At 41.9% G+C, this 11,312-nt stretch overlaps 2 protein-coding genes across 2 annotated transcripts; both read right to left on the minus strand.

The window, feature by feature from the left end:
* Nucleotides 1-8: 8 nt before the first annotated feature.
* On the minus strand, nucleotides 9-2,241 carry LOC128708837 (uncharacterized). The gene is made up of 3 exons (XM_053803818.1): nucleotides 443-2,241; nucleotides 212-376; nucleotides 9-129 (listed from the first exon to the last, which is right to left on the minus strand). The coding sequence occupies exons 1-3, from the start codon at nucleotides 2,239-2,241 to the stop codon at nucleotides 9-11; spliced, it is 2,085 nt and encodes a 694-aa protein (XP_053659793.1).
* Nucleotides 2,242-5,699: 3,458 nt separating this feature from the next.
* LOC128707667 (phosphopantothenate--cysteine ligase) lies at nucleotides 5,700-9,394 on the minus strand. The gene is made up of 3 exons (XM_053802625.1): nucleotides 9,266-9,394; nucleotides 6,635-6,863; nucleotides 5,700-6,292 (listed from the first exon to the last, which is right to left on the minus strand). Exons 1-3 carry the CDS (start codon nucleotides 9,392-9,394, stop codon nucleotides 5,700-5,702), a joined length of 951 nt encoding a protein of 316 aa, XP_053658600.1.
* Between the last annotated feature and the right edge of the window lie 1,918 nt (nucleotides 9,395-11,312).

The raw sequence follows: 11,312 nt of genomic DNA on the forward strand, positions 1-11,312 counted from the left end.
CCCTCACTTTAGACTCCTTTCAGCACCCGTTTTAAATTTGTGCGCAAATTGTTGTCCATATCCTTGTAGAAGTATTCGTCGAAAAATTTATGCTTTCGCAACATACGGTATAGCCGTTCGCCGAATTTTCTGCACAATAATAAAACAGAGAACAGTGTTATCGCTCTATAGCAAAGAGCAAAAATTCAACATGGACACTACGGAATGTTACCTGGTTTCGAGATTTTTGTCCGTCAAAAACTTTGCCAGCATTGACAGAATGGTTTTGCGTGTTCTTGTGTTGGCCGTAGTTCCCAGGATCGCATCGAGCCCGGAAACGACACAAATGCACACGAGCAATCGTGCCGTCGCGGTACGCACCAACGGATTACGGTGGCTGCAAGAATAGGTAAAGCAAGTTAATCGTAAAAGGCTTAGAGCTTTACGTCTAAAGCACACTTACATGGTGCCACGATTCGATATCGCTCGTACGGTGTGAGGCGTTGGAATGTAGGTGACCATCTTGTCCAACGCCACGTTCGCATCCTTCTGTATGAAGCGATTCGGATCGGCCGTCTTGCACAGCAGTATGTCGACCATTTCGTCGAACTCTGGTCGTTTGGTCGATTTAGCCTGGCAAAACAGTTCGCCCGATACCTGGCAAGCCGACCGGCACAGAGCCGTCCGGGGTGATTTGAGGAACTCTATCAACTTCCGATTGATGACGGTGATGTACTTTTCCTGCATCTTCCAATCGATCCTGCTCGCTGTATCCATTAAATCCCAGATACCTTCAAGACAAACTTCCCACACATTGTCCTGCAACTTATCCACAATGCCGGCGATGCTTACTGAGCCTTCTTTTGCACCTGCAGCAACGCATACCACTTCTGCTCCATGTCCATGCCTTCGACCGAACGTATCACCGATCGTCTCTTGATCGTGCTCTTCACCAGCTTCACATTCCAAGTCGATCGGCCCGCTGCATTCGTCACGATCGTTCTCCAGCAGCTCGTCGATCGAACTGTCGTCGGGCTCAACTTCTTCCTCTTCCAATCCTTCCTCATCGTCGATAGACTCTTCGCCCAGACGCAGCTTTCGAATACGGGCCGCTTTCGAGACAAACGGATCATCCACGAACTCATGGCCATCCTGAGCGCACGTCCGTCGATTGTCAGTTTTCGGGTTTGTTGCATATCGGGACGGCTTTCCGTTAGCTCCGCCCGTCGGAAGCTTAGTACTTCTGCCATAATGACCGCCCATCGTGGCACCGCCATCAACGAGCTTTGTACAGGAGTGATTTCGCTTAGTGCGATCAAAGTACGGCACGTGTGCTGCGCGGCCATTTCCACCACGCAGCTGTTCGCGAGCCATCGACAACACTTTAGTCTTTCGATCACTTTGTGGCATTCGCAACCGAACATCGGCCGGTTCTCCGATGGATGATTCACTATCGCTAGAAGCCAGCAGTGATTCCTCTGGCATCCGGTAAGAGGAACCGCCACAGTTTGTCGTGGTGCGTGGCCCAGCTGTTGGTCTGCTATTGTTAGTTTGCTGTTCTGCTTCCAGCAACTCGATCAACGTTCGGCTCGTCTGGCTGTGCATGTTTCGGTGGCGTCTATAAACGCTAAAAAATCCACCAACACGTGATCGACTGGCACTACGATACGGCGATAGCAATGGAGGCCGCCGCGCTGGAAGAGGTACGGGTAGTTGCTGATGTGCTAGCCGATCCTGCGGCTGCACCATCCGTGTGGCATTGTTTTGCGTGATGAAGTTGTCCGGAAAGCGAAACGTTTGGCACACGTTCACAACCTGTGGATTTTTGTTCCTTGGTCGAATGGAGATCGGTTCCTGGTGAGCTACCTTTAACCGTACCGCAGGCCTGCCCGGATTGCGCAAATCAGTGCAACCGCTCCCTTCGAATGACTCGTACTTGAACCTTTGTCCCGTGTGCCATCGGTCCCTTTCGTGGTGATCTTCGTCGTACCGATCCGTGGTCTCCCATTCACTCCCAATCGCGGTCATGGTGGTTTCAAATCGCTTTGAGGCACCACCATGATCGGTCAACATTCGACGAACATCGCTACCGGAGGCAGTCTCATATTGCGGGAATTGCTTCGGTTCGTCGCATACAGATGAACCTTCGTGCTGTTGATAGGGACGACGTCGTTGTGATCTTCGAACGTCACACAACATTGCATCCGTATCCGTGTAGAGACACCCGCTCGTAATTACCTGGGTGAAACCATTATCTGGCATTTTGTATGATTACTTAAACGATTTTATCACGTACAGGATACGATTTGATTTGATCACGTACAGCGTATAATTTAAACCCAAAATTTCACACAACACTTTAAGAAAGACTGGTTGCGAAATTTAGTTTCCCATCCGCATTAGCGATGGCTGGATTGCTTAGACTGCGGAAAGAAAGAAATCACAGCTTACCAATGTGTACTATTTTCTTGTAGAGACCACTTACCTACTAGGTCGTAATCGTGTGATTACAGTTTGGGAACTTAACACAATCTTCAAAAAAGTGTCCTACATTTTAAGGGAGGGGGAGTTCAGTTAATCTTTTATTTATTATAGCCTGTAATAGGATTATGTGTATACGCATTTAATATATCTGTAGTTATTACACATGTATATACTTGTGTCTGTGTGTGTGTATATATAATATAAGTTATCGCTAAACGTGTATATCATTTTATCTGTCTAAATATAACTGGGTCCTTCAGTTCTTTAACCTACCGCCCTCCCAATCGTTTAATTCCTCATTCTTGGTTCCTTTCGTGTCACACTATGATCAGGAAGGGACACTTCATGCAAAACAAAAGCAGAGCTCATTTTAGCAGCTATTACCACAACAATTTACCACCAGTGTAAAACATTTAAGTAACATATGCCTACTAATAATAGGGGACAAAAAAAACAATACAAACAAAACGAGCAACGCATAACTTAGACAGAAGAATGAATGAATGAAGAAAAAGAAGAACAACAACGTAACGAATAAAGTAAATGCAACATTAACAGATAGGACAACTATTAATCGTTTCTATCATATCATCAATCTTCTATGCGTACAATCCCTTTATAGACAGTGTTTCAATTCATTCTGTGCTATTTTGCCAACCATTTCGCACATCGGGGACAGCTGTTCATCAGCTAGTAACGTTTTAAAGCAAATGCGCTACATTGTTGTTAAGCTACGGGTGTATAGGACCGCATTTTGTTGTTGTTGGTTCAAGCACTCTACGTTAGATGGTACGGTTCTTCATCGCACCTCGTAGTACCCTCATCTATACTTATCGAATGAACGCTATTCTCGCGAGGACAGAAGTTCTTGATCAGAGTATCTAATTTCACTACTATTCCGCTTCCTGTTGCTTGGTTTATCATGGTTTTGTTAGTTTTTACTCATTACTTGATGTATCCTTTTACTTAGTTCTTGTTTATTACTCTGTCTCGCCCACTTTCTTCGTGCCCTTGATAACACTTGTTCACTAATTTAGTTAAACTACCGATGGTTACTATTTTATGTGTGTTTAATTTATTTAATTATCTTTTTTCTCTATGCTGGCCTTGTTTACCTGTGTTGGCATTAACAGGAACCGGATTTTTGTTTGTTTGTTTAATTTCCACTTTGTTTATATGTTTGACTATTTTCCTACTATTACGATTGCTAAAACACTGCAACATCTTCAACAAAACAGGGGATTTCTTATTTTATTTTGATTAACGTTCTTAACACAACTACACCTTATTTGCAACAAAGCTTCGATTGCCCATTTGTCAAATAAAATTAATAGTTGGTAAATGAAAACATTTACGAAACATTCCAGAACACATGAACGAAAAGCTCCTTATCGTTTTCATTTTTAGCTACTGTTATGAAAATAATTCCTTTTCCTGGCTCGATATAACAAGTCGAAATTAATTTCTTGTTGAGTTGATTCATGCAATAGTAGGTCCTTCGGGGTTTCTATTGCTTCAATTCTAATAGACTCTATTGCAATGATTTGGAGAACGATTTTCTCATTTTTTTAGCCCTTGGTAAAAATTTTATTATCAACTAGTCTTCATATTTCAAAATAAATCCATTTCTTAATAAAAAAAATAGATTGATATGTCATAACGTAAGTAGTAAATATTCTTGTTTTGTATGGTTTTTCCTGTTCCGGAACGCCCTACAGGAGTAAGAAATTTTATTTCTGTAGTATTTACGCTTTAAATTGTTGGGCAATTTTTGATAGCTTGTCCATTATATTGAACAACTTATTAAAAAATTGTCAGGAGCCTCTTGCCTTAGTGTCTTTTTTTTAATAGTTTCGATACAATTTCATTGTAATGCTATAAAAGGAGGCACCATACATAAATTTATATTCCTACCACTGTGTATAAAAAATGATATCGATTAGTATGCTTTCTATGGATTTCTTTTCTCTTTACTCCCACCACAAAAATGGTCACATAATTTACTTTCACCATTGTTAGCTAGCAACATCACTACAGTTAGTTCTGATTACGGTTTAATGCTGTGTATGTCGCTTGCTTCGGGTCGCTATAAAAAGAAGATGAGTAGCACACATTCGTTTTGCTAGGTATTTATACTACTTATATATATTTACTCGTTTCCGCTCATTCGTTAAAATGTTATAAGAATCCTGTAGTGACATTGACGTAACAGGTGGAGAAGCCGATAGCCCCAAAACGAGTTACCCTAAACTTTTAGGTTCAACTCTGATACAGTTGCCGGTTGTTCTTTAAGCTCAATGGTTCTGGGGAGCATTTCACTATAATCTCCACACTACGGGAGGTTTTACTTCTACATGTTTTACCCATCTTTCGTATAGCAGGATCAGAAGGAATCATGGTCTAAATGTTTTGTTAACTTGGATGCGTAGCATCGGAGCAACTGCTACGGCCTTTTATCATTACGTTGTACAAATGTTTAGCAATCAAAGACGAAATTTAAAAATAATAAACAAAAGTTTGCCGTTTGCCAACGAACATTTTCTCCATCTATTTCGTCTACATGTGGCCGACGAAACATGTTGTGTCCCACAGCGAGCTAAATTATGCGATCTACTAGTCACTATTAGCTAGGAACTGCCGGTGCCGTCTACACGAGGAAAGTGCCGAAACACGCAAGGTTTGTAACATCCATGGGTTTTTTTTATAGGAATTTACGATCATGCCCACCTGTAAGATATATCCATGTGCTTAAGGAACATGTTGGAAACTTTGTTTTTTTTCCCACCGCAAGGCTTCAGAGGGGAGTAACATCTTATGGTGTTTCACTTGTTTTATTTTGTCCTTATGTTACTAATGAACCCTTCACAGCGTTATGCACTCGCTTGCCGTTGGAATGTGCTTTTACGTAACCTTATAAAACTGCCCAAACTAAAATAGTTTCAATAATTTATAATATTCTATACCAATGAAACAAGTTTTCCTACAACCAACAGAAGATAGCGCAAACCGAGCCGTTCAAATAAAGAAAATGAAAAACAAAAACATTCCCATTCTAACGTTGTTCTTAACTTTTCCATGTATTCTAGTTTACCCAGCCTACGGAAAAGAGCTGTTGCACGCCGTAGCTAGTACTTCCGGCCCGGGTTCAACACTTTGCAGAAATGCGGTAACGTAACATGACAGTCGACCTGCGTCCCGGGCCCACTGTTGGGCGAGGGTCGGGTCGAACGCGTGGGTCATTGGTGTGTGGGCTGTTCCGTCTCCCGGACGTAGTCCTGATGCCGCCGTACCACATCTGCCACTATCGGTTCCTCGATCTCCAGCCCGGACAGGGCCTGATCCTTCGTCAGCACAATTTCGTAGTTGCTGCTAGGCGTCACGAACACAACACGGTTCTTGCGCGTCTGCAGTATGTTCGCGATCACTAGCTTGTGCTTGTACTTGTTGAGACTTTCGCGGGATTTGGCGATCAGCAACGCTTCGTCCGTTTCCAGCTTAAACGACACAACGTACGCAAGCGGCACCCAGAGGCTCACGAGCGGGGCCAGCATCTTTGGCACGAGCTGGAGCGATATCGTCGGTGCACCGTGCCCGGACTGTATCTTGTGCGTTGGCATCTCATCCTGTGGCACGTAAAAGTCGGAAACGGCAGCGGCCAGAAAGAGCACCGCATGCCGCTCGAACGGTGCCAACGATTCGCAGGCCGCACGCAACAGCCACATGTAGTCGACCACGCTAGTGAAGGTGATGTACAGCATCCGGTGCGTTTCCTGGGCATTTTTGTATTTGTCTAGCACCGGTGCCAGCACATCCACCGAGTCTGGTTTCACTGAAAAAAAAAAATGCGGAAGTGGTCCATGAATCCATTATGCTGTGTCTGCTACGTTTTCAATTCGCATGGACCCCGTGTTGCCGTGCCATTCGAGCAAAAAATGTAGATAATAAACAGGAATTGAAGGATATCTTCATTAACCATGTTCCTGCCTTTGTGTCCGTATACTTCTTCCATAATAGAAGCAAAGAAAGGAAGCAAAAAGCAATCTAATAATAAAAATATTTGCAAGGAATAGTACAAATGTTGGCAAAGAACGAATCCTATATAAAACTATAGCAATCTTTTCGTTTTTTTTCACGTTTATTGAAAAGTATACCAAAGAAGTATAAAACTTACCAGTAATTGTGGTGCTCATTCCTTCCTCGTGCAGCTCCAGCATATCGAGCAGCTGCTGGCCGGTGAAGTGGCGTGAAAACGGCTCCAGTGATTTGCTTCGATGCATAAATATAACGGCGTACCCATGCTCAAGAAAGTACTCGGCCGAAGCAGACCCACGGTTGCCGGCACTGAAGTTATCCACAAAGCGCACCGTGTTGTGCTCCAATGGAACGGTCGTACCACCGGACTGTAATATACCAACCAAAACACATTAGCTAGTGGATGGGATTTTAAATACGAATTTTTGTTAACAATTCCATTTTAGTAACAATAAGATTGGAATTTTTGCTCTACGGCACCGACGACTTCAGTTAATACTTTCTAAGTAGATATTTTGGAAAATATACTTTTTTTTGTTTTCGTTAGAACGGCCTTATCGACTTATTTTGCCACATAGCCGGATAGTCAGTCCTTGCTACGGGGGATTGGCCCGGATGGGATTTTGGTCCGGTCCGTTCGTGTGAAGACCGGCACCGCTACCATCATGCCACCGGGCCGCCAATTTTGGAAAATATACTACTCCCAGGAGAACAGAGACGCACGAACCGCAGCACGAAAAACTAGAAAAAATGATATCACATTTTATGACATCGCTATTAAATATGATAAAAACTTAATCAAGAAGGATTTTCGTTTGATTAAGGATTGAGAAGGATTGAGAAGGATTGTTGTCCCCACAGGATAGGACAACAACGGTCCGGCCTTTTGCAAATGGACAATGATAATCACGATTTATAAAGCTTAAGCAGATTAAAGAAATAAAAAAAGAAAATTTGGGATAATAACTTCAATGATCTATAAACAGATTCTACATTACAATGAAATACAAAAAAAACACTCTAGGAGTTTGAAATATATAAGAATTAAAACTTAATAAAAGAAAACAATTCTTGACAAGAATGTTTTGACAAAAAAAACAATAGCACTAAACTAACTGCACATAGCACATAAACAAGAAAAGTAAATAGAACTTATGAAGAAAACGATATGGAGATGCGAGAAATAACATAAAAAAGGATAAACTATCTCAAAACAACATTCTGTTTCCAATGAAGAGAGTCTAACCACTTGCCAACGGAATTGACAGTTGGTGTGTTATCTTAAGGAAAACAGTTTTGCAGGAAACAGGCAGGACACATTTTCCAAGCGAGAAAACTTAACCAACACACTTGGTACAAGTTCTGCAAAAGTTACCAACCTCAATCATCTGCCCTACCACACTCTGCCTGCTGTCCATGAAGGAGGAAGATACGAAAGAGTTCCTCATTTGGAAGTCCAATGAGGTTAGTGAAACTTTCTAGAAAAGTTAAAAGTCTTTTACACAGGTTCTCAATTTTGCCAGTGAAGTTCTCTACTCAAAGGATGAAATACAATGCAATGGTAAGTAACTTTCTACCTGCTAACAAATTCATCTCCTGCTGTAACCGTACAGTAAGATTCTTCACCAATTCGCAGCTCCAATTAACAAATTCTAATCTACCGCATGCTAGCAAATGGAACCTTCACTCAGTAGACCAATTTCTTGAAACATCAGTTCAGTAATTATACTCGTTTCAGGTACCTCTTTCTTCACTAACTCAGTTCCTATGGTGTTCTTATCGCCTACTATGTGCCTTAACAACGGAGCTATCAAAGAAGAAAGGTATAATTTGTGTTTTATCACTTCTCCTCCCGGGCACATTTAGATTCACCTGCTCAGTTCGTGCGTTGTTCTTTGAGTCACGTTGTTTAGCCGCTTCATGCCAGCTGTCGTAATGGCAATGGCGCGTCAGCCAACAAGAAAAAAAGGATCATTGCAGGCATTGGTAACGTATTCGATGGGCTAGCTTTATGTTTTATTCATAACATGAAACCACCTTCCAAAATCGAACGAGCACAATCTAATAAATCGAGTACGCTGGGATTAAAGTAGCCTCACGCTACTCGGATCGCGTTCTGGGGCACTCATAAGATCTGACCAGCTGGAATCGGAAGGAATCTTTAACCAAAGGTACGCATCAAAATCGACGCTACGAGGTAACTTAGGACCAGAGTATAGAAACATGGTTCATTATATATTTTGATTTCTAATCAATTCTAATTCTAATCAATAATAATTCTTTTTTTCTATTTGCTCTATACACATTGCCTGCATATCATCAAAGTCGGAGAAAGCACCACGACCGCTACCGTTACCACCTGTTGATGTGAGCACACGAAATTGATGTGCACTCAGGGGGATCGTAAATGTGATGTAGGTACCAATGTCAATCAGGAATTATGTTAACAGCATTGTCTGATCAGTTTTGGTTCTTTTTTCTTCGCTGTTGAGTGATTTATGCATTAAACAGTTCCACTATTTGTGTGTTCTAGGTGATTCGGGCGGATAGCGTTTTAATCATTTCATTTGTTTTGAATTCCCCTATATTCTTCTTAAATGCTACTTTTATAAGAGTACTGTTAGATATACTTTGTTTGCATATTCGTATACAGTCTCAATCCAAGAGCGTATTCCATTAATTCGTCCAGGAAATTAATACAAGAAACCCCCGAATCGTACCCGATTTCTCAACAAAACAGTAGGGAAATTACACACAAAACAATAATTACCGTAACGAGCACGATGGGGCTCTTGAGTTTGTAGTGTCGGTCGCAGAATTCCTTCAGCAGGGATCGATTATCCTCGAAACAGTTCGGCGGTAGATGAGTAGCATAAAAATCCTCCCAGTGCGACGTCATGCTGCTGCAGGTGACACTATTTTGTTCTTGCGCTGACTTCGGAATGGCTCGTGTCCGGCGGAAGAACGGCAATAGTACAATCTGAAAACCGCAATATCCTCAAAACACACACACAATTTGCTCCTGCCTTTGGAACAGAAAAAAAACTTCCTTCACTTATGCTCGTTACCGTACGGGTAATGTTAACTGCTGATTACGCCTTTGCACATCGTGCTGTACTTTGACCGTGTGTGTACTCTGCTCCTTCAGTCTGGACCCGTGCAATCGATCACCCCAAAAGTTCAGCAATTAGAATACACTATGAACATCACGCTGCACGCACGATACAACACTATCACCGGATCTGCACCAAACTAGAAAGCGTAACAGAGCACTTTTCATGCACCGCAATTCACGCACAGTCTGGGATCAATTATGTCCAGCAGCAGGTAATGTTGTTATGCTGACTGATTGTGCACACACCATTTTCCAAGTACGATTGCACCGGGTATTGCAAAGGCTTATCATTGGCAAAGCTTAGTCTACCAGCAAACGCACAACAACCGAAACATTATAATTTGCACAAGAAATCGGACACCATCGACCACCTTCTGGCTTGTCCGGTTTTACATTTCTTTACACTGCACTTCCGATATTACGGGTATTCATTACATGAGGCTGTGGTCAAACACGGCCTCCCCAGATGTTTGACAGATCGAAATTGCTGTCGACTCAAAATGAAAACATTGTTATCGGACACAATCACAAAATTTTATAGATAAGCTAATTATGCAGCCAAGCATATAAACTCCACCTGTAGAACATTTCATTCGTCGCAAAGTCAATGAAATTTTTTTTTTTACGATTTATGTGGCCGCAGCTCGCCGAAAGGCTACTGTCAAAACCTGCGCAATTTTGGCCAGTCGAAAGTTGTCAATCCGCACGAATTCGATGCCCATTTGAAATGATAGTTTGGAACGGAACTACGGAACGGTGTATTAGTTATGCATATTACAATAACGACGGTGAATATCTGTTATTCAACTGACCATGATACAATCTTTACAGGGTTTGATAACGATTTATAGCCCGTTTCAATCACACATACCCAAAGAGCCGTTTTCAATCATGTTTCGCAAGCAAGCACATACTTCAATTAACCATTTCCAATATCCGTTCCGATGGAAGTTCGTATGGAGATTCATTACAAACATTAACCATTGGGCCGTTTTGCTCCTGACACACTCTTTATTTCAGCACAAGAAATGTACATACAAATAGAGAAAATAAACAAACATAAAAACCTACAGTACGTCAACTTAACACCAGCAGCAGCCAGATACTACTGCATTTGGAGATTTTATAACTTTTCCTCACTCACTAAAAATTTCAACAATGCCAAGAGAATGCAGATGATGGAGTAGTAAGGAGGATAAATGTTTGTAAACAGACCCTCCCACAAAAAAGGATCTTCAACATCGCCAGCTGTAAACAGGTACTGTATTCTTTGCCATTGCTATGGGCCCCCCAAACAAATGAGCATTGTGAGGATTGAACTTCGATCACACGAAAGCAACATACACACACAAAAAGGAAGCCCCTCTCCTTTTGCCATGTTTGTGTGCTATTGTACGATATTTAAATAATTTATCACCTGTGTTTTAGATAGCTTTTTCTTTCGTTTATTTCGCTTCATAACATTAGATGTAAATCTACACGCATGATTTTTTTTTTTGTTGCTTTCCTTATGCAATCCCGCGTTTTCATCTGTCAACATAGTTGCACATCAATATCATTCCATCATCCTCTGCCTGGGTGGGTTTCGCAAGAATACACCGGGAGTATTCAAATCAGCTTGCGTTTCCCAAGAGCTCTTTGCGATGGAAGCACTGTATTTGTGTTTTCTCCTTACTACGCCATCATCCTTGCATCCTTGCGC

Source organism: Anopheles marshallii, chromosome 2, assembly GCF_943734725.1.
Source record: "Anopheles marshallii chromosome 2, idAnoMarsDA_429_01, whole genome shotgun sequence".
Taxonomy (NCBI): domain Eukaryota; kingdom Metazoa; phylum Arthropoda; class Insecta; order Diptera; family Culicidae; genus Anopheles; species Anopheles marshallii.

Excerpts from the sequence above, each read along its gene's own strand:
- LOC128707667 (XM_053802625.1), bottom strand. The coding sequence starts at position 9,394 with ATGACGTCGCACTGGGAGGATTTTTATGCTACTCATCTACCGCCGAAC. Across the intron at positions 6,864-9,265 it reads GCCCCATCGTGCTCGTTACG|TCCGGTGGTACGACCGTTCC; the intron begins GTAATTATTGTT and ends GGTATATTACAG. Across the intron at positions 6,293-6,634 it reads AATGAGCACCACAATTACTG|TGAAACCAGACTCGGTGGAT; the intron begins GTAAGTTTTATA and ends TTTTTTTTTCAG.
- LOC128708837 (XM_053803818.1), bottom strand. The coding sequence starts at position 2,241 with ATGCCAGATAATGGTTTCACCCAGGTAATTACGAGCGGGTGTCTCTAC. Across the intron at positions 377-442 it reads ATATCGAATCGTGGCACCAT|CCACCGTAATCCGTTGGTGC; the intron begins GTAAGTGTGCTT and ends CTATTCTTGCAG. Across the intron at positions 130-211 it reads GACAAAAATCTCGAAACCAG|AAAATTCGGCGAACGGCTAT; the intron begins GTAACATTCCGT and ends ATTATTGTGCAG.